Genomic DNA, 22,231 nt, shown 5'->3' with positions numbered 1-22,231 from the left:
ATCACCGAGTACCCATCTCATGGAATTCCGGGTCAAAAGTGTCGAGTTACGTACAACAATCGATATCGTCAACCCAATTCTCAATACGAATAGGAAATGGATAATTTTCACATCGCGGGGCGTCATTTGGCTGCTCAAGATGCATAAACCAATTTGTCCGCGTACGCCAATTGATATTTGGCAGCGCTCTTGTAATACCTACCTTTATTATAATGGGGGACATCTTCTCTTTACGCTAAAGCCTTGATGGTAGGACAAAAATAATTAGGTTGTAGGTTATTACTTATTAACGTCGTTTTATCGACACACCATATTCGGTCTATAAATTTTCTGGACATAAATCAATACATATTTATTACTTTCTCCAGTTCCAATAAAAGAGAGAACATGATCTGTATAAAAATTAATTATTTAATTATAATTTTACATTGCTTGATTTTTATACATTTATGATATACATATCGTATTAATATTTTTCATTTCCATTAAAAGAAGAAAGATTAATATTTATATTATTATGATCTAGATTCTGGTTAATGAAATAATAAGAAAAAAAATGCTATTTTTTTTTTTTCTCGAGTCATCTGTTAACATAACCTTGTTATTATTCAATAAAAAATATTTTTGTTTGAAACTATATTTATTATTTAATTAATAATTTCTATTTTATTTCTAGGTCGAACCGCTTTTGAAAAACTCACTGAATTAGATTACAAAGGCACTACATATTACACAGTAAAAAACTTGACGCTGTACGAGTGCCAAGGATGGTGCCGAGAAGAGCCAGAGTGCCAAGCAGCTTCATTTAGGTAAAATAATTGAGTATATTAGAAAATATTTAAGAATTTAAATGATGAACGTGTTCTAAATAAAATCATTATAGTATAATAGTAATATAATAATACAATTTATTATAAAATGTATTCAAAATATTTTTGTTTTCAACATTTAAAATTTTTAATATTCTTATAGTTGATTTAATTAGTTTTATAATATTTCAACCAAAGGTTATTACTACACTTATATTACATTTAAAAAAATGAATCACTTTTAAATGGTTTTTAAAATTGAAACATTTAAATAAAATATCGATTTAATTTAATTTTAGTTTCGTCTTAAACCCGTTGACGCCCATACAAGAAACTGTTTGTCAATTACAAAATGAGACAACTGCCAATAATCCAGCGGCAGCCCCTCAGCGCTCTGTCAACTTGTATTACATGGTGAAGATGCAAATACGATCTGGTTAGTTAATTTAAAATCATCCGTTATTTTAATGTATAAAAAATTTTTTATAACCCATATAAGTTAGATCATGGTTAAAAAAATATATAGTGTATGTGCCTATACCACGCACGCCATATCATAGTTATAATATTACGAGTACAACGTTCCCGCTGAAATGTATAGGTATATCTAGGTTAACTCTGCAGGAATTTCACAACACTGTGAATTCCTATGGGTTCCGCGTGTCTATTTCATCCGCCTTTGTCCTCCGTGATATACCACCGGTATTGGAATTTTTGATCTCGGTCATTTGTTAACAGTGATTTATCCGTAGACCTTATATTATTGTATGCAGACGAGTACTCGTATTAGTATCTACATTATTATCTAGGTCTGCAAATGTATATAAGTATCACCATTGAATGCAATGAAGAGTAATATTGCTGTGTGCCTACCCACCACAGATAACTACTATTTAGGTACTATACTAACTGCAATAACTACTAAAGTACCTACCGACTAGTAGGTATATTATAAAAGATCTGACCAGGACCATGTAATATTATTTTATCGAATGTCTGCTATCTTAACGCCGAGCGTTTATATAGTCGTTAACGTTAACAAAAAATTTGCCGTTCTTAAGAAAATGGTGCCCGTTAGTTGTTTTTGTGTTTTGATCAGATTTAGCGTAGCGTGACATTATAATAATGAACATTTAAAGAACTACCTACCTATCTACCGCTAGGTATATATATATATATATATAGTTGTTGTCTTTGCACTAAGTACATTATACTTTAAAATAGATGTAAATTAGATTATTTAAATACTATATAGAAGATACCCAAGTCGGTATATGAATAAGAAAAAATATTTTTATATCGACATAACATAATATTATGTTTAAAAAAAACTGCAACACGATAATAATATACTAATGCGTGATTTAACTTTTCCCAGTCGCATTTCTTTATACAAATGTATTTTATCTTAAAATGTCTTATTTTTATGTCATGTTTAAAAACTGAATTCGTTTGTTCAGATAATGTATGTTTGAGGCCATGGTCTTTCGAGAGGGTACCAAACAAAATGATTCGGGGACTAGATAACGCGTTGATCTACACGTCGACGAAAGAAGCATGTCTAGCCGCCTGTTTAAATGAGGTAATTATTAATCTCAATTAATAACCATTTTTTCCAATGTGTAAATAAATTTAAATGCAACCGTTACCGACTATAAAACTATACAAAAATATTAATAATAATAATAATACACTGAAAACGTGAATATATTTTAAATTGATCAACGTATATGAAATAATTTGTTTTTGTGTAGCACCGTTTCACTTGCCGTTCTGTGGAGTATAATTACGTAACACTCCAGTGTCATTTAAGTGATTCGGACAGGAGAACCACTGGTCAGTACGTGCAATTTGTCGAAGCACAGGGTGTTGATTACTTTGAAAATCTCTGCATCAAAGGTAATGTGACGTAATATTGACGTACATCTAATAAAATATGAGCTGATTAATTAATTACACACTATTAATTTCTCATCAAAAAATAAAAATAAATAAATAATAATTACTGTGCAATAATAATAATATACTATATGTAGTACATAATATTATCTATTACCATCAATACTATACATTACTTAGCGTTATATTGGACGTTTATTATTTTTGTATTCAGGTAATCAAGCTTGCAAAGGAAATCGCGTTTTTCAAGTGCCCAGGATCGGAGTGGCCGACGACAAAGTAGCACAATACGCCGCATTGCATTACTACAACGACAAGGAACTGCAGGTAACATTAAATTCTAATATGACCGTAGTATAATACACGCATTGACTAAAATGCGTAAGGCACTTGTGTGTATTGTAACAATTTGCAACTTTCAAAGTAGGTACCTACTGGCTACTGCATACCTGTTATACACGGAGATATGTCCGGGACTAGCACAGTTTTTTACATATAGCACATTGTCTACTCGTGCTTGTGTATAGAGTAGGTACCTATAGGTACTGTCCACATGAATAGTTAACCGGTTACCGAGTGTATTAACATCGTGGGGAATAAGTAAAGGTCAACTGAATATATTATTATATTATGGCGTGTAGCGTGCCAATCGTTTGGAATACGTAAGACAATAAGCCAACAGCGATAGGTACAACACTATAATAAGTGCATAAAATAATCTTCGTGTATGTAGGAGTGTAACATTTATTAAGTATAATTAATTATATTTCAAATGTCGAACTTGAATGTACAAAAAAGTTACTATGTACAGAGCTTGTCATTCCAATTAGAATTAAAATCTATTACAATTGAACACGTAAAAACCACCGAACCACACTCAGCACTTTAGCACACCTGTACTATTTAGTAATTAAATACTAGTTCTTATAGTGTTTTTACACATAGTTATTATTTCAACTTTTGACAGCAAATAATACTTAATCTATTTTAGTCATTTTACACGTAAAGTTAGTATACCTTTCTACTTTTTACTGCCCCTACAAGTCCAAACTATAAATCCAATTTTTTACCATGAAACGTCTCTCTAAAAGACTACCAGAGCGTCATTTCTACTATAATAAACAGGAATCTTCAGACATACATAGAAAAATTATTATTAATAAAAAATACAGATAATTGTAAAACCAATACATTCATCATTCTGCTCAGAATCTAAAACTAATTTAACTAGGTATTAAAAATAATTCAAGAAGTTAATTAATATCTATGAAAGGGCATGGAGTATCAAGAGGGAGAAAGGAAGGTATTTTAATTGCTCCCCTAATGACCAGTAGAGTTTTAGATATACCATTACTGGTATCGATATATACTATAAGTGCGAATGGGTTTAGTCGTCATTGGGATCGATGACCAAAAATATTACTACAGAACAGCAAATAATAACAATAATAATAAAAACAAGTTCAAATCATATTTATCGAAGAAAACTCGCGTAAACCGAATATTATTTCCATTTTCCCAGGTGACCAGCGAATCAGCTTGTCGGTTGGCTTGCGAGATCGAGAATGAGTTCCTCTGCCGGTCGTTCATCTTCAAAGGACCGCCGGTAGGGTACGACGTACAACTGCGAGCTGTTCCATTTGGACCACAAGACACTGCCAGACGGACCCAGCACGTACTTAAACTGCGGAACGACCATTGATCGACGACGGGCAAAAGATTGGCAACTACTATGAAAACTACTGCGAGAGTGAGTTGGTTTTTTTTACTTCGGTCATCCACGTTTATGTCTTAGGTGATAGACATAGACCACCGCGTCTCTTATTGTGCAATGTGTAATTTAAAATATTAAAACGTTATATTTTCCTTACTATATATACAAGGTGATTTACCGACCATACTACCCATGTTTTTTTAATTATGCAATTATTCAAAATATGATTTTTGAAATTTTTAAGTATACGTAATATCATATTTTTGCATGGATACTTGAAATTTATTAAGTGTAATGTGGAGTTACAAACTTTCAAATTTCAAACGAAAAATCTTCCTTATTAATTTAAATTATTTAGCAGACAATATTTTTGAACATTTCGATATATCTAAATCAAAATTCGGAACAGTAGTTCTTGAATTATTAAAATGTTTATATTAAGGATAATTTTTCTTACCAATATTTTTACGAAAATATAAAATGTATGTAATATTAAATTGAATATTTATTATACTTCATTTTTCAAATTATGAAATGTGGATAAACTATAATATTAAATAACTATATAGAATTTAAATCATTTTAGCCACCATATTTTTCAAACCTATTATCTTCAGTAATCAGTACACAATTTGTCATACAAATTTTGATTAAGGTACATCAAAATTCACAAAAAATATATCTGCTAAAAAATTATAGGACATTTCTTTAATAGTATAAGAAATTTCAAATATGATCTTTGACTACCTATATTTAAAAATTCCAAAAATCAAATTTTGAATAATTGCATTGTTGAGTATGCTTTGTGCCTTGTATAATGTACCTATATAATATATACCTAACACCTACGTGTATTATAACATATCTATTAGGTATCTACTTATATTATAATATTAATTATATATTCATAATGCAAGCGGATAAAATGAGTGACGTGCATTGAACGCACGCGATGTCGTTGTCATAATAATTTATTATATGTACTTATTTCATATATTTCAATAATGAAATAACCTCACTAAGACACGTTTTTTTTGCAGAATCCACGACACCGCCTCACGAACAACTGCCGGTCGTGTTCGAGAGTACCGACGATCCGGCGTTGAACTTGACTAGAACCGATTTGAACTGTGACAAGACAGGAACGTGTTACGATGGTCAGTGTCTACTGTCTATATATTATTTTACATTAAAACAATTTATATTTTATTCATATTTCAATTTACACTAATTATATAGCTGCTTATAGACTATTGAGATGTATAGTTATTATTAAAATTATGTGCATTTAATGCAGTAAAAAAAAAAAAACAATTCCAACTATGCAATAAAGACATTTGAAAAGCTAGTTGCACGCATTTACGGATATTAACAAACTATAGTTATAACATCTAAGATATGCAAAATAAATTTTTTATTTAAAATAATAATCTTGAATTTAATCAATTTTGATTTTTTTTTTTTTATCTATCTATATTTACCATGTTAGATTTATCACCAATATACAACGAATATAATTAATTAAAATCACCAAATTAATTTATTTTTTCTCATTAGTCATTACATTAGTTTAAATAAGTACATTGATTTATATTTATAATTTTTATGAAAAAAACCTTTACAAATATTTAACATTTATTCATAGATAAATTTGAGTATTTAATACTTACGTTACTATAATTAATTATTAGTTATTATACAACAAGTACCTAATTATTAAACGTGCCTATAGTGTAAGTATAGGTAATACAATTTAGTTAAGTAAATTTATAATTTTATGGTTTCACATTGTAATTTGTAGCTACTGTACTCGACAAATTAAATTAAAAAAAAAAAAAAAAACATAATACATTTTATGAAATAAAATAAAATTCGTGATCTTATAGTTTAATTTTTTTAATATTTACAGTATCGGTACATTGTAAAGATACAAAGATAGCTGTTCAAGTACGCACGAACAAACCATTCAACGGTAGAATATACGCGCTCGGCAGATCGGAGACATGCAACATAGACGTGCTCAACAGTGACCAATTCCGATTGGATCTAACAATGGCTGGTCAAGACTGTAATACCCAGTCGGTGGTAAGTAATTTAAACCCGATACTGGAACATGAAACAGTTTTAATGGAAGATTAGTTTGTAATAAGTTGAGGATTTTCTAAGTCTGTTCGTAGATGATATTTATTAGTTACACCGAAAATAACAGAGAAGAATCGGGAAATCCGGTTTATTGAACTCTCTCATTAAAAACAGCATGATTTTTATTTTGATAAAAATTACGTTTTCTTTTTTTTTTTTAGACCGGAGTGTTCTCAAATACAGTAGTCCTCCAACACCATAGCGTAGTAATGACAAAAGCGGACAAAATCTACAAAGTCAAGTGCACGTACGACATGTCTTCGAAGAACATTACATTCGGGATGATGCCAATCAGGTAAAAATGAGATTATATAACTACTAAAATGTTTATTATATTTTTGATTGTCAACAATGACACGTTTGTCTAATTCACCTCTTCGAGTATACAACTAATAATAATTATTAGTACCTCCAACAGTTTTTTTCTATTATTTGTCTAGATATAGCATTTTTTTAATTATATGAATATCTTAATTTGTTCCCAAATACTTGTATTATTGAAATGTATTTGCTACTTCACTATTATAAAAATTTAAAAATATAGTAAACGAATTAATATTATCAATACACCTAAACTTATATTGATATAATTACATGCCGTTTTAATCTTAAATAAGCCGCCGTTAGGCAATGTTAGCTGGATAACAGCATAGTTATGAACGTAATCTAATTGAAGCTAAACGTGTTAAACACTTTACAGGGACCCGGAGATGATAAGCATTACTTCGGCGCCAGAAGCACCGCCACCAAGAATTAGAATCCTTGATTCCCGAGCAAGAGAAGTAGAGACGGTCCGAATCGGCGACAAGTTGACATTCAGAATCGAAATTCCTGAAGACAGTGAGTATACAAACATCTGTTGAGCCCAATCCACCGGCGTTTATCATCTGTGTTTGGGGCGAGAAAATCATTTTTCCCCACAACTGTATTAATATGTATACATTCATGGTTCATATAGTATATGCAGATATTATGATTGGCCGAGTGGGGACTTAACGCTTAAGAGATCATAGCCCTTTAAAAGTCACAATTATCCCTGTTTAACAAATATTATTATTTCATAGAATAAATCATATTTTAATTACTAATTAATTCAAAAATGATTCATTTATATGATCTATTTGTATGCAAATATCTTCGCCTATTCAAATATTATAAGTTTTATTAAAAAAATAATAATACCCTCCCCCTTAAATTCGACTAATTTATACCACATACCAACTGACATACCTATATGCATAAGTATTATATTTTGACCCTCGTTTTTGTCACCACGGTTTTTATGACTTTTCCGCGTGTTTTTCCGACAATGTAGCACCGTACGGTATCTTCGCGAGGAGTTGCGTGGCTATGGCCAAGGATTCGAAGAGTACGTTCCAGATCATCGACGACGAAGGGTGTCCGGTAGACCCGACCATATTCCCCGGTTTCTCACCCGAAGGCAACGCACTGCAGTCCGTCTATGAAGCGTTCCGGTTCACGGAGTCATACGGCGTGATATTCCAGTGCAACGTTAAATACTGTCTGGGCCCGTGCGAACCGGTAATGATTCCGCTTTCCGTCGTGATAGCGGTTATAATAAATAATTATCAATAATAAAAATAACAATAATACCAACGAAACGTTTTTTGTTACCGGTTATTCCGTCGGCGGACATCAGGCTGTTTGCGAATGGGGCCGAGACTCAGTGGAGTCCTGGGGACGGCGCAGAAGGTCGGTGTCTAGTGCTCAGCCTAACAACAACGACACTGCCGAAAACAGTGAAGACATGACGCAGATCAGTCAGGAAATACTGGTGTTGGACTTTGGCGATGAAAAACAATCGCAATTCTTGAAGAGCAATGAGCCGCAGTACACGGATTTCAACAAAGGTAAATAATTATAACAATAACACACAGGTTTAGTGCATCATCATCAAATGTGATATCCATAATATGCATCTACACTCAGGTACAAGTGACATGAGTTGACAATTTTTCTTCTTAATTTTTCCGACAAGTACCTCCTATACCGCATCAATAATTGACAAATTTTTATTTAACGCTTCACTTTTCTTATAGCGATTGCAACACGATGCACATCGATTAATTACTCCTCATAATACCTATTATACATTATAGCAGTTCGCGCGTCGTATAGTTTACGTCCTTTGAAATCTAAACTTATAATTCGATTAACGATACTGCAATCTGTTTTCATCGTGGTCTACCATTCTCGATTCGTGGACTCTTCGCTTTCGCGCGCCGTGTTAAATGTCAAATTATTATCAACATTTTGATTTTTTTTTTCAATTGCATTTTTTTTTATTAATTTGTGGTCGTTGTTAATTTATAATTAGATATTTTCAATACCAATGATTGGTAGTATTTTCTGATTTTGAATTCTGACGTATCTATTTATGTTTTTTTTCACTATAATGCGTATATAATTTTTGTATAGTATTACGACTTTAATAAAAATAATAAAAAATAATTCTCTCTCTTCTCCTCGAACACCTAAATTCTAGTTGCTCCGCCGATTTATTTGTAAACATTTTATTTTACAGATAAAACTATCACCATTGTGGAACCGTGCCCGACCAAAACGTCCGTACTCGCATTGGGCATCACGTGCATGCTACTCATATTAATTTACGTCAGCACAGTGTTTTGTTACTATATGAAGAAATGGATGACTCCAAGGAAAATGATGGCATAGAAAATGTGTCGACTAAAAAAATTGCCTACTCTTGTCAATAAGCCATGGTTGATAATATATACTCAAATTAAAACCAACAGACAATAATGATAAAACAACAATATATTATGTACGTAACGTCCCAAAAATGTAATAAGTAAAATATGCAATAATTCACAAAATTAATTTCGTATACTTATGAATTACTGCACAAACATTTTTTTACCACTGTTTATATCGATAGGAACAGTAAAAATAGTGTATCTATTACACATTACAGAAATCGAATTCATATAAGCTAATGTAAATGTTATCGCATCTGGTGACAAACTCAAAATTTTTGTATATAAAACAGGTTAAGTCCTATATAATTTGAATAATTTAAGTTCGATTATGTGCCTATTGGAATTTCGCGCATTTCCATACAGTATATATTTTATACATCATGTCCGTGATCCTCCCCCTCCCCAATACAATTATTTTTATCGTCGTTATAAAATAATTGTATATATTTATTTTGTAGTCATACTTACATGCATAATACACATGCATGATACTATTTACTATATGTGTGTAAAGTATACTTGTCATGAAGATGAAAAACTTGAATAATATATTATAAATATTTATAATAAAATTAAATACAGTTAGGAAAACCTTAGTAAATTAAATTCGTATTAAGTTTTTCCTCTTCTTGATGAGTATTACTTCATTTTAAATATAAAATTTAATAAGATTATATTTATGTCTCAATCTAGGCGCTCTCTACAAAGCCTATAATATTATGCATTTTCAAATTAATTTAACCAATTTTTATAAAAAAAAAATAGATATTATACTTAATTTAAATTCAAAAAAAAATTACATATAGATAGATAAATATTTTGTACTTAAGTTAATTTAATTTAAACAACTAGTTTTATTAATTTATTTAAAGACGTAGAAATTAAATATTTTATAGGCATGTATAATTATATCATGTATTTTTAAATATATTTTATAATATAAACGAATATTATGAAACTATAAAAAGTTGTGTTTATTTATTAAAACTAACCATTGAACCATATTTCCTTTAGATTATTAGAGTATAAAACTAAACCTTTATGAATTTTATTTGTTATTATTTAGGAACTAATAAAAATATTGGAAATTATTTACGAGAGTGTCAGCGTTCAATAAAAACTGCAATATTATATTAAAATTTAAAAATATATAATAAAAAGTGTCATTATTTATTCACCACAACGTTATGAAAAGTATTTTATGATAAGAATATAATTTAAAAGCAATATTGCGATTAAACCACCAATCATAATACAATTTTCAAACACATACAAATCCTAATTAGATTTTCGTTTATAGATCAAATACAAATTTTTTATTTAAAAAAAATATATATTTGTCTTCCAATTTTTCTACATAATTAGCAAAAAACCGTGTAAATATATAATATTAATAATACAATAATACAAATACGATTAAAGCATTTATTTTGTGACTGAAAATCAAAATAATATTCAATCATGCTACCAACGATAGGTACGACGTGACGTTCAAATTTACAAATAAACTTCACATTAATTTTGTTCTAATGACAATTTGTTCATTTTAATATTCCGCGTATTTAATTAATAAGTTATATATTATTGCATTTTGTTTTTCTATTCTTGTTAGCCGTTAGGTAACAAACAAGTTTCAGTGACATGAACAACAAACGTGAACGATCTTTTCATGCAACGACCGCGAAGACTATTCGAAAAGAAATCGAAAACATCTATTGCACCAAGGTACCATACTTCAAAATTTCCATTTTGCTACTATACTGTTCGCTGTTCAGTGATTTCCAGTTACAGCTCAAACTTCGATAATCCGAAAACCTCTACAATAAATATTTAGGATTTTTTCCATTCCCGAATACCTTTGCAAGTAAACAAAAAATCAACCATGGTAAATGATTATATATGTCATCGGAAAATTCAGACAATTCATTTAATAATAATCAATGTAAAACCAAATGTATTTTTAGTGCGCCTCGAAACTGTATAGGGTCACTTGCTCGCTGCGCTCACTCGGACTGTTCAAAACGAAAACATCCCTCGATTTGCTATGCAAAACCACATATACTCTGTCCAGCGAGATAACGCGCAAAATGAGTTTTTCTGCGCTTTCCCCAATGATACTCAGCCATAAGCGAACCAGCTTTGATATCATGGTGACGCGGGGGGGGGGAGGTTTGCGCAGAATCGGCGCGTTCTCTCGCTGGAGGCTGGACAGACTATAAAATAGGCACTGGATAAAATCAAATGCATTTTGAGTGTACCTCGAAACCGCATGAGGTCACTCGCTCATTGTAATTACTCGCAAACAAATAAACTGTTTTCCTTCAAAAACTTCAGTGTACAAAAACACAATTTTTCAACAACAAAAATCAGTTAAAAATGTAGTTTTTTTATTATCGAAAATACCATGATATTTAAAATACAATTGTTTTCCAGTATTTTTGGTATAACTTTCCGTAATAATGATGAGCGACAATTTTTTCAAACATTCAAATTCAGTCAAGAACGTATTTAGCGGGGAGGGGGGTAATATGGGTGTTAGAACACTCTGTACATCGGCCGTATTTTGTTTTATTTGACCAAACTCCAAAACTTGCACACGAAGTGCAAGAAATAATTATTCCTAATAGTAGTTCTATTATTTTTCCTACAATTCACAAGCTGTTAGTTATATTGGCAACGACCCTTGTCACTACATCTAAGAGTAAACGCTCCTTTTCAACTCTCCATAGACTTATGTTATATATTATATATTATAGTTATTTAAAAAATACTGTTGAAGAAAACAGGCTGAATGGCTTAGAATTAATGAATATCCATAGAGATTTACCTATATCTACAGTAGAGGTTATTGATGAACTTGCTCTCCAATGCCGTCGCTTACAATTCAAATAAGTAATCATAATATGTGTATCATTATATTCATTCTATTCAATTTCATGTTTTTTTTTAATACTATAGGTTGTAGTTGTTGGTTTAGTATTATTGATTTAGAATATAAAAGTTATTATTTTAGTTATAGTATATCTATGATTGTTTTAGAATTGTTCTATAATTTGTAGATCTTACACATTCTGTCTTAATATAATAATTTATCCAATTATCGGGATATATTGATCAATATATCCCGATACTGGTATTTGTTTATGTAATACGGGGGGGGGGTATACCATATGTCTATTAAATTTTAAAACACCCTCTTAAAATAAACCACTAAATTCAGTGCCTTAAAACACACATTTTGAAAAAAAAAAATTTGAAAAATGAGCTTGGACTTAAACTAGATTTATACCCTACATTCTTATATATTGTTAAAAAATCATTGATAATGTATTATGTTATGTGAACAGCTAAACCTTACAAGGAATAATCGATTAACCCAGTGTGAAGAATAAATGATAATTTTATATATTCAATCGAATAATTTATAAAATATTCTGATATCAAATCAGAAAAATTGAATGAATTTTTCCATCGACGTAATGAAATGTTATCCTGTTTATGTATACAATGTATAAAATATACTTATGTTAATTAGGTATGAAATAAAAACAACTAGTATTTTATTGTTTGTCTATGTATGTAATTCAATATAAGTTGAAGTAACTTGTCAAAAATAGATCAATTAAATTATATGCTGACAAGATGTATTTATTTTAGAAGGACAGTATTTGTTTTTAGATACATGGCCTAAGGAAATGGCTGAAGTAGGTACATAAAAATGTACTCATTTTTCGTTATGTAATGATAACAAATAAAATATTGTTTAAAAATGTCATAACTAATTGTTGCTAAAGTCAGTGTTTATTTCCAGATATCAGCCATATAGGCATATAAAATGTATATAAACTTATAACCCAACTGTATTGATTATAAATTATAAATTTAAGATATAAATATGTAGAATAATTTGAATTTTCTAATTTTATTTTTATGCATTTCAATTTTTAATTATATAATATTATTATGACAAATTGATAACTGATAGATGAAGTAATAATAATAATGATAATAATAATAGTTTTATCTTTTTGTGATTAAAGTATTTAAAGGACAACAAATGAAAACAGCATATTATATATTTTTAATAATAAAAAAATATAATAAATTATAAGAAAAAAATGTAATTAACAAAAAAGTAACATTTAAGGTACACATGTATATTAATTACAAATATAATAATAAAAATGTATAATCTGGTAAAAATATGTATACATAAAAATCATTCATATTGTATTCAAATTTTATAACAGAATATAAGTAGGGAACATAAAGCAGTGTAAAGCAATTTTACATGAAATAAAGATATTATAATAATTATACATGTATACCATTTTAAAATATAATGTTTCAATTTTTGTAATACGTGTATAATGTATATATATCACAATAAATCTAATACACCTGTTTGGCTGTCAATAATAATTCTGAACAGTACATCGTTATCTTATAGATTAATATATTCTTGTGCACAAATGAGTTAATAAGACACAAGACTATCAAGCGCTTTATCAGGATCATTATTGCATTTCACTAGTGCACTGCATATATTTTCTTCTCGAAATCCAAAATCAATAAGCCTATCAACATTTTTAAGAAAAGTGATTGCATGATCAGCATTAAAATTATTAACCACCAGTGCTTGTTCTACACGATCAGCAGTATATCCGCTAGTCTCCTCAATGGAATGTACTTGAATTAAAAACTCTATCACCTAGAAATTATAAGATAGTTATAATTTTGTTAGATGATTAGGTAACTAAGTCACATACCTTAGATTCATCTTTACCAAATAGTTTGCATGCTCGTGCAGCACGCGATAAAGGAAAACCCATTTGATGCATTTGATCTGCTAGACATTGGCTAGTTGGAGAAAGTGATCTGTATGGATTAGGAAATGAGCATGTAGGTGATTTAGACCCATTTGTTGTAATGTGAGGTACAGATTTTTGTGGATCATTCTGAAAAGAATGTGTACAATAATTATTTCACAATAACAATTATTTAAGATTTATAATACTTACTGGTGATTCATCATTATACTTTAAAGTATTTAAATCAGCCTCCAATTGTAATAAAATATTTGGCATAGTAACGGGTGGCAAAGTTGCTACACTATTTTTATCACCAATAACATTTGAATTGGACTTAGGAATAGAACTAATAGTCTGATTAGTTTTTATATTAGGATTATGTAAAAATTCATTGCTATTAAAATGTTCTGAATAATTATTGTAAATAGGTTTTGGATAATATTGAGAAACATTTATATCAGATGGTTGAACATTTTTAATATTGGTATTATTATAGACTGATGTTGGTTTTAAGACAGAAGCTAATTCTTCCAAATCATTAATAGTTTTTAATTCCATGTTGTCAAATGGACTGGATGTATCGGACTCAAAATCTGATATATTTATATTTTTAGTGAGCATGGTGTCATATGAAGACATTTTTAAGTTCATTTGTTGAGCAGGTATTGGTTGTAAAACTTGAGTATTTTGCGGTTGTGCTGGATTTAACAGTGTTAACTTATCTAAATCTAAATAATCTTGTGTTTTGAACTCAGCAGCCTGTAAATGGCGTCTAGTTTTAGCTTCTTCTCGTATTTTACTCCATATTGCCATTTTCTCAAGTACATTTTTTTCCAAATTAAAATCATACTAAAATAAAAATAATCATAATTCAGAAAATGAATACATAATTTTACTGGGATCTAAATAGAATATTGTAATTATTTACCTGGGTTTTTAATGCGTTAGATGTAGGTTTATGTTGTAACACACCAGGTAATGCTATCTTTTTTGGAGGCTTATATTTTTCAATAATCTTAACAGGAATGTTGTCCATATATGAAAACCCTATGTATAATAATATTTAATAATACATATATAATATATGGTAGTATGTTTCTTACATTTTTAAGAAATATAATATATTTAGGATGCAAGTAGTGTTTATTTATAAATATATAATAGAATATAAATATACCATTTTTATCACTTTCTTGTCCACTGCTTCCACCATATGACATATTAAGCACAAACGCTTATACAATATTTAAGTCTTGTGAATTCATAGAACTAATTAATATATTCTTTTGAGTTTATGTGGCCAATTTCATATTTTGTTGTCTAACAAAAATAATAAAATTAAAATTAAAATTTAATAATTGCAGTTTGTTGAACCAAAAAAAAAATTTAATGACTAAGTGATACATATGTCATAATATTTGTAAAGTATTTATATAAGTAAACAAATTAAAAAAACTAAATGACTCGGTAGCTGATTTACTAATTAAAACAATTAAAAACATAGTTTGTATATGTAAATACATCCAATATGTATACAGTATTCAAGTTAAGAATTGTAATCAAAGGTGCCTGGTTTATGTCAAGGGGCAGTCAGACCATACCTATTTGTCATCTCCGTCAAAATGATTATCTATATTTCTCTGGTGTAATAATGGTAAACCTATGCGTAGAATTTAGCTGCTGTAAATAGTTCATAACAAAATTAAATACATAAATATATGTATGGAAAATAAATTATAGTTATTCTTTAATCATCTATCATAAAATACAATAAACAAGTTGGTATACATTTTACTAAGAAGAAAATGTATATAGGAATGTAAAATGTGATGTGGTATTGGTTTGTTATAGCCCCGCGTAGCATTCATATAACAATAAATACATCATGTTATAAATATAAAATAATGAGTTTATTTATTGATATTAATCTAATAATTTATGTGACAATCAAAACTAAACAAGAATTTTGAGAATCATAGAAATCATAATTTTTAACATAATAACATTTTTATACATTTTTTAATTTATCATTGTTTTAAAAGTATCATTATTCTAAATATTATATTAAATCAATATATCTATCATCAAATTATTAGATTAATATCAATAAATAAACTCATTATTTTATATTTATACGATGTATTTATTGTTAAATGGATGGCAGGGTTATAATAAACCTGTATATAACGTACCTGTAATATTTAATAAAGAATTAACTATGAATGTAGGACGGAGAAAGTAAAAGAAATAGGAAGACCATCAAAAACTTTTTAAGGTTTTGAATTGAATATAAGCATGTACCAATTAGACAAATATTTGAATTAAAGAATGATATTCATTACCGTTAAGATATAAAGACAAATATTTTTATTATAAGCAGTCTAAATTATATGATTTTTAAAGCCAATTTTTTGCCTCCATCTATTACTTGCAGGAATATATTTGAAAAAAGTATAAGCAAAATATAAATATTATGGTGTTAGGACTACCTGATTAAGACATACTTCACTAATTATACATTTCAGTATTTAATTACGCAATTAGCCAAATTTTATAAGTATAATTATAAGTACCTGCAACATGTTTTAATAATTATTACATATTATTTACATATTTAAAAATATGTATCTATAGCGATGATTGATTGTTTTTATTATTATTTAAATTTGTAATTAACTTTAAAAGTTCTTAAAAGAGAATATGTTGTTGACATATGTTTTATTTGGCTTTATACTTACACATGCATCATGGAAATTAATTAACTGACATACATAATCATATGATAAATTATTTTATTTTTCATGTGTCTTTTTTAATAATCCCAAAAATAAAGTTTAGTATTCCATATATTTTTATTTTACTTTTTAAAGAATTGATATTATAATCTTAATTAATATCTGTAGCTAAGGAATGACCTAGTGAGATAAAATTGATGTCTTTACAACTATAAATGTTTTAACATATTGTCATAATTAATAATATCAAAGAAAATCTATCTAATGGTATTTACTAGTATTTTCTAGGTACTAACACAATATTTGTTATAAGTGATTAGTAAATCAGTATTAATAAAAAAAACTAATATAACTGATGATTAGATACATTGAATAATAAATACATATTAAGCAGCTGAGTATCCCAAATAAAACCTTTAATTATAATAACAATTGAATAGTAAAAGCATTGAAGAATTGAACAGGTAATAGCAAAACAATGAGTCCTTGAGACTTATTATCATATGCGTCATTAGTTTAAATATAATTATATTATGGACAATAATTGTTAAAAACGTATATATATTTATGAATGTGTCAGTCATTATAAATACTTACTACTTTTTGGTAATTATATAATTTTATTTAAATAGTTTTTACAACTTAAAATCAAGAAAACTTTTTAATTTGATAGCAAAACATTTCAGAAATAAGTAAAAATCAAACAAAAAGTAATCAATTGCTTTAGACGCTTTAGTGCAGATTTAATTTTATAACTGCACTAAATACATTAACACATTATGAAAAATGTTTGGATTAAAAAAACTAGTGAAAAAATATGTATACACATAATAATATTATATTATTTTATTATTATGCAATATTGAATGTAATATTTTGATAACAAATTTAACATTATGCTATCACGGAACCAGGGAGTAACTTTACATACCACGGTAAACATAAAAAATAGGTAATACAAAACTGGCTGGTAAACTATAGGTCCACATGTCCTGCCCTGGAGAGCCTTGGTAATATTATTAAGGATCTTTCCTCTCTAGTCTCTAAGACCACCTTACTGCATGCCTGCTTATAGTGTTTACAATGGATGACGTTCGTGAACTATATAATATTTATTCAAAAATCATAGCTTGTAAACTATTATATTTTAATTTATTGTTAAATAGAGTGAATCGGAAAAGTTATTTTTAAAATCCCGGAAGGTTAGGTTACCTAATTTGAAAATCAACATTTTTTTTGGAATGAGCCTTTAAAAGTTTAGAAAGGTCTATGAAATCATAGAAATCTACTATATCAATATTATCGATAATGACAACCATGGTTGCTTAATGACTAGTGTGATAACAAAAATATTGATACGATGCAAGATGTTATTTTTAACTGCTATCCACTCCTTCACTGTCAGCCGGATGTAGATTTTAGTACCCTCTTGCCACTTTGTGTCTGTGACATACCTCCTACTTAATTACATAGTACATACCATAAAATTAGTCATTTGAATATTTGACATAATAATCGTAGGCACTCGATTTCAATTACTTATGTTATTGTCATTTAGATCACAGTCAATTTAATTGTCATCAGTCTGACAGTTCACTTTTTATACCTTATATCAACTACTACTAAATTTAAATTACGATGGGTGTGACAAATTTACAGATTATTTTCGATAATCCCACGGATGTATTTATGCCTGGTCAATCTATTACTGGACGAGTATTGATAACTACTAGTAGTTCTGTAAAAATAAGAAGTGAGTGATTTATTAGAAGAATAGGTATATGGTATATTTTTCATTATTAAAGTGGCCAAAACTGGATGTTATTTTAGGTATTAAATTGAAATTTCGAGGGGAAGCTATAGTTTCATGGACAGAACAAGAATCTCGTAGAAGTGATAATGGTGAAACTCAAAATTACTCTGTCAAATATGATGCTGAAGAAGAATATTTTGAAAATAAAATGACTTTGGTTGGAGGTGGAGGTAAATGAAAATGATTTACTAATATTACACTTATTTAGTAATTCAATACTGATAGTGCAATTTGGTAAAAATTAAGTCAGGAATCTTAATAAGTTTTTTTTTTTTTACATTTTACATTTTTTATTTACACTTATCATTGTTTTTAAGGAGAATCAAAATTAGAAACGGGTGAACAGGTTTATCCATTTAATGTTTCTTTACCTCATCAATTACCATCTACATTTAATGGCGAGTATGGACACGTTCGTTATACAGCAAAAGTTAAAGTTGATATTCCATGGGGCAAAGATAAAGAAACAGAAAAAATATTTCAAGTTATTTCTCCATTAAATTTAAATGATGAACCATCACTAGCTGCAAGTATAATATATTTATATAGTGTAGACAATTTTTTTCTCCTAAATTACATGTATCATTGTTCCCTTCATAAAATATAATATACTATTATACTCTATTCAGAATGAGTTCATACTCTGGCAGTAAACTTGTGCGTATGGTCATGGTTTCACTACATAGCAGGCAAAGAGATGGTAAACTCAATAGGAATGACAGATTTTTTATTCGACCACCACTAACAAAAACTAGTCTCTGTGCATACACATACTCATTTTGAATAGAGTATAGTATATATTTCATCTTTTTACTGGGTTTCACTTAGAAAACTACAATTATATGCTAAAATCTAGGTCAATACTATTTAAACAATTTGATTCATACATAATATAAAAAATTTAAAAAATTTTCTTCACATTATTTAAATTATTTATTTATTATTTTTAATGATATTTTATTTATTTTAAGTGTAATTTGTTTTTATATATTCATTGGTATGTAGATTAAATAAAATATATAAGTATAATTTTGGTATTAATTCCAACCTCTATACTCTGTTCAAGCTAAGAAACATAGTTGGCGGTTAATTAATGCACAGAAGTATGGCTAAAACTATACAGCAGGCTTATGAATTGTCATCGCGATTGGGACAAACAATTGTTTTCTGATTCCCCACCTTAAAAAACGTTGCTGATTATGTTACTTAACTTAAACAGAGCATAGTCTGTTATATTGTATTATTGTTCACATCACCTTTGTTATTTGATATTTTTAACAGTACAATGAATACAATACTCTGTTCAGCGAGATAATATACCGTGGTTCGACAAAAAATCAATTCTTCTCTGTATCCCTATGCAATATTTAATCTTAATGGAGATCTCTTACCATCTATAACCATTTCAGTAGTTGGGCATCATATGGGAATTCACAGGATCGGTATGTTATTATCTCACTGAACAGAATATAATAACTTAAACAATCTAATATGATTTAGGTTTTAATAAACTTAGACTAAAGAAATAGATAACAAACAATTACTAAGATTTGTTACTTGGCCATTTTTAGGAACCCAAAAAAGAAGAAAAAGAAAAGTTTTATTGTTGCTGTTGCTGTGAGTCTGGTCCAACAACATTGGTAGTTTGTATTCCTTATAGTGGTTTTGTACCTGGACAAATTATTCCTCTTACAATTGAACTAGATAACAATAGTAATGTAGCAATTGATGCTGTTAAAATTAAGTTGAAACGAGTAATGCTTTAAAATGTGTTATTTTTATGGTTTTACTAACGAATAATTTTTTATTTTAGGATTTAACATTTAAAGCAAGACACCCAAGTGAAAAAACTAACTTCAGTTCATCTGAGCTTGCAGTTTTACGTTTACAAGGTATTGAAGCTCATGCTTCAAAAACATGGACAGAGCAAATGGTGGTTCCTAATAGTTTGATGTTTTCTAATCTAAAGTATTGTGGAGTTATTACTGACCAATATGTATTAAATGTAATATAAATAATAGTTAATTTAATTTATTATTTATAATTATATAACAGTACCTAGTTATTTAATTATTTATTTATTTTCAGGTAGAAGCTATTGCTGGAGGTATGTATGAAAACACTGATATTAATGTGAAAATTGCAATGGGTAATATTCCATTAACTATTGCTCAAGATGCACCTCAATTTAATATTCCAATTCAATTGCCTAATTACAATAATGCTGCAAATAGCCAATTAATTACAAATCCTACCTATCCCGTAGATCTACCTGCTCCTGTTCCTGGATTTGCACAGCAAATTCCACCATATGGCCAACCTCCTTTTATTCCTTATCCACAACAAACCACAAACACATCACAAATCTCTGGTCAGCCACTATTGTATCCTCAAGCACAAATGTATAACCCATCTCAGTTACCCTATCCGGATGGGAATATACAACAACCAGCATTTAATCCATCTTTTCAAAATTTGAATACTCCAGAAGTAAATCCTTCCGCTCCCTCTATTTAATGTTATATCCTAGATATTCTGAATTAAGTTTACATCCAGATCATTGAAGATCTGTTGATAATTTAACAGTTATTTGAATAGTATACATTTATTTTTAATTTAAACATAATATAGGATTTCTGGAAATAGAAAAGCATTCAGTTAAACTAGTTATAATTTTTTTAGTTATTCTGTATACTATATATACTAACAAAATATTTCAAACAATTATAGTTATGCCAAATGTTTTATACATTTATCTAACTATATTTTCCTTATTATATTTATTAATTATATACATTTCAATACAATTATTATTCAAAGTTTTAATCTTTAACCTTGTACCTTATATATACTATTTTCAATATAAGAGTGCGACCCGGGCAGGGATGATTTTTTTGTTTGTGACATAACTTTCCTCTACTTAAGTTCTTATGTTGAATTTTAATATAGATATGATCAGTATTTAATAATTTTTAAATTTCCAATATCAAAATTCTTCAACATATTATATTGTTCTAACTTAAAAACATTTAATAACCAGTAATACAATTTAAGAATATTAAATTGAAAGATAATTTATTGGAGAAAATATTTAAGGTTTCAATTTGAATTACAATTGATTCATGTTTAATGTAAAAATTAATTTATTATAGCAGATGTTAAAAATATTTTGTAATACATATATATTATGCCATCAATGTGCCTTTATAGTTTATATCATAGCTTTAATGTACCTTATTAATTATATATTTAATGAACTTTATATAACCTATTATTTTAAATGCGAAAACTAAATAAATAATAAGTATAAATTATTTAAACTTACAAACAGGTTGAATAGCTTTCTAATAAATAATTACTTATTTCTCTATACTATAATTTTAAAAATATTATCTATTATATATTTTTAAAATAATAGATAATACAAATTAAGGTGTTACTTTTGTGATTATATTTATTACTAACAAAATAAATAAATAAAATTGTTTAGTTAAACTGTTGTAAAACACTTAAATATGCAATGTTTTTATAACAATAATATATATTTTTTTTTATTGTAAAATTTTA

At 28.3% G+C, this 22,231-nt stretch overlaps 3 protein-coding genes across 4 annotated transcripts in view; 2 read left to right on the top strand and 1 right to left on the bottom strand.

The window, feature by feature from the left end:
• The window catches only part of LOC113556053, a 37,951-nt gene extending 27,940 nt beyond the window's left edge, over positions 1–10,011 (top strand). The window contains 15 exon segments of the mRNA XM_026960773.1: positions 677–809; positions 1,109–1,245; positions 2,270–2,391; positions 2,564–2,708; positions 2,923–3,035; positions 4,231–4,317; positions 4,319–4,393; positions 4,395–4,458; positions 5,463–5,579; positions 6,332–6,507; positions 6,726–6,859; positions 7,265–7,404; positions 7,880–8,106; positions 8,225–8,435; positions 9,110–10,011. Coding sequence (XP_026816574.1) covers positions 677–809; positions 1,109–1,245; positions 2,270–2,391; positions 2,564–2,708; positions 2,923–3,035; positions 4,231–4,317; positions 4,319–4,393; positions 4,395–4,458; positions 5,463–5,579; positions 6,332–6,507; positions 6,726–6,859; positions 7,265–7,404; positions 7,880–8,106; positions 8,225–8,435; positions 9,110–9,261 — 2,033 coding nt within the window. The 3' untranslated portion in view covers positions 9,262–10,011.
• A 3,534-nt stretch (positions 10,012–13,545) lies between these two features.
• LOC113556944 (ubiquitin-associated protein 1-like) lies at positions 13,546–17,642 on the bottom strand. The gene is made up of 6 exons (XM_026962188.1): positions 17,449–17,642; positions 15,294–15,436; positions 15,045–15,163; positions 14,327–14,965; positions 14,075–14,263; positions 13,546–14,016 (listed from the first exon to the last, which is right to left on the bottom strand). Exons 2-6 carry the CDS (start codon positions 15,334–15,336, stop codon positions 13,783–13,785), a joined length of 1,224 nt encoding a protein of 407 aa, XP_026817989.1. The 5' UTR covers positions 15,337–15,436; positions 17,449–17,642; the 3' UTR covers positions 13,546–13,782.
• A 602-nt stretch (positions 17,643–18,244) lies between these two features.
• LOC113556635 (arrestin domain-containing protein 3-like) lies at positions 18,245–21,701 on the top strand. Of its 2 annotated transcripts, none has more exons than XM_026961708.1 (6): positions 18,245–18,604; positions 18,682–18,834; positions 18,982–19,190; positions 20,236–20,418; positions 20,478–20,669; positions 20,753–21,701. In XM_026961708.1, the coding sequence occupies exons 1-6, from the start codon at positions 18,490–18,492 to the stop codon at positions 21,179–21,181; spliced, it is 1,281 nt and encodes a 426-aa protein (XP_026817509.1). In that variant the 5' UTR covers positions 18,245–18,489; the 3' UTR covers positions 21,182–21,701. The 2 variants fall into 2 exon arrangements, with proteins under 2 accessions (XP_026817509.1, XP_026817510.1); XM_026961709.1 differs by having other exon boundaries at positions 18,657–18,834.
• The last annotated feature ends 530 nt before the right edge of the window (positions 21,702–22,231 follow it).

This window comes from Rhopalosiphum maidis, chromosome 1, assembly GCF_003676215.2.
Source record: "Rhopalosiphum maidis isolate BTI-1 chromosome 1, ASM367621v3, whole genome shotgun sequence".
Lineage (NCBI taxonomy): Eukaryota > Metazoa > Arthropoda > Insecta > Hemiptera > Aphididae > Rhopalosiphum > Rhopalosiphum maidis.
Note: the sequence above shows the minus strand (reverse complement) of the source record. Positions and strands in the feature narration are given on the sequence as shown.

Bases quoted from the DNA above. Each gene is read 5' to 3' on its own strand.
- LOC113556635 (XM_026961708.1), top strand. From the start codon at position 18,490: ATGGGTGTGACAAATTTACAGATTATTTTCGATAATCCCACGGATGTA. The intron at 20,419-20,477 runs GTAATGCTTTAA...TTTTTATTTTAG, and splicing joins TTAAAATTAAGTTGAAACGA to GATTTAACATTTAAAGCAAG. The intron at 20,670-20,752 runs GTAATATAAATA...ATTTATTTTCAG, and splicing joins CTGACCAATATGTATTAAAT to GTAGAAGCTATTGCTGGAGG.
- LOC113556944 (XM_026962188.1), bottom strand. From the start codon at position 15,336: ATGTCATATGGTGGAAGCAGTGGACAAGAAAGTGATAAAAATG. The intron at 14,264-14,326 runs GTAAGTATTATA...CATTCTTTTCAG, and splicing joins AGTATAATGATGAATCACCA to AATGATCCACAAAAATCTGT. The intron at 14,017-14,074 runs GTATGTGACTTA...TATAATTTCTAG, and splicing joins TTGGTAAAGATGAATCTAAG to GTGATAGAGTTTTTAATTCA.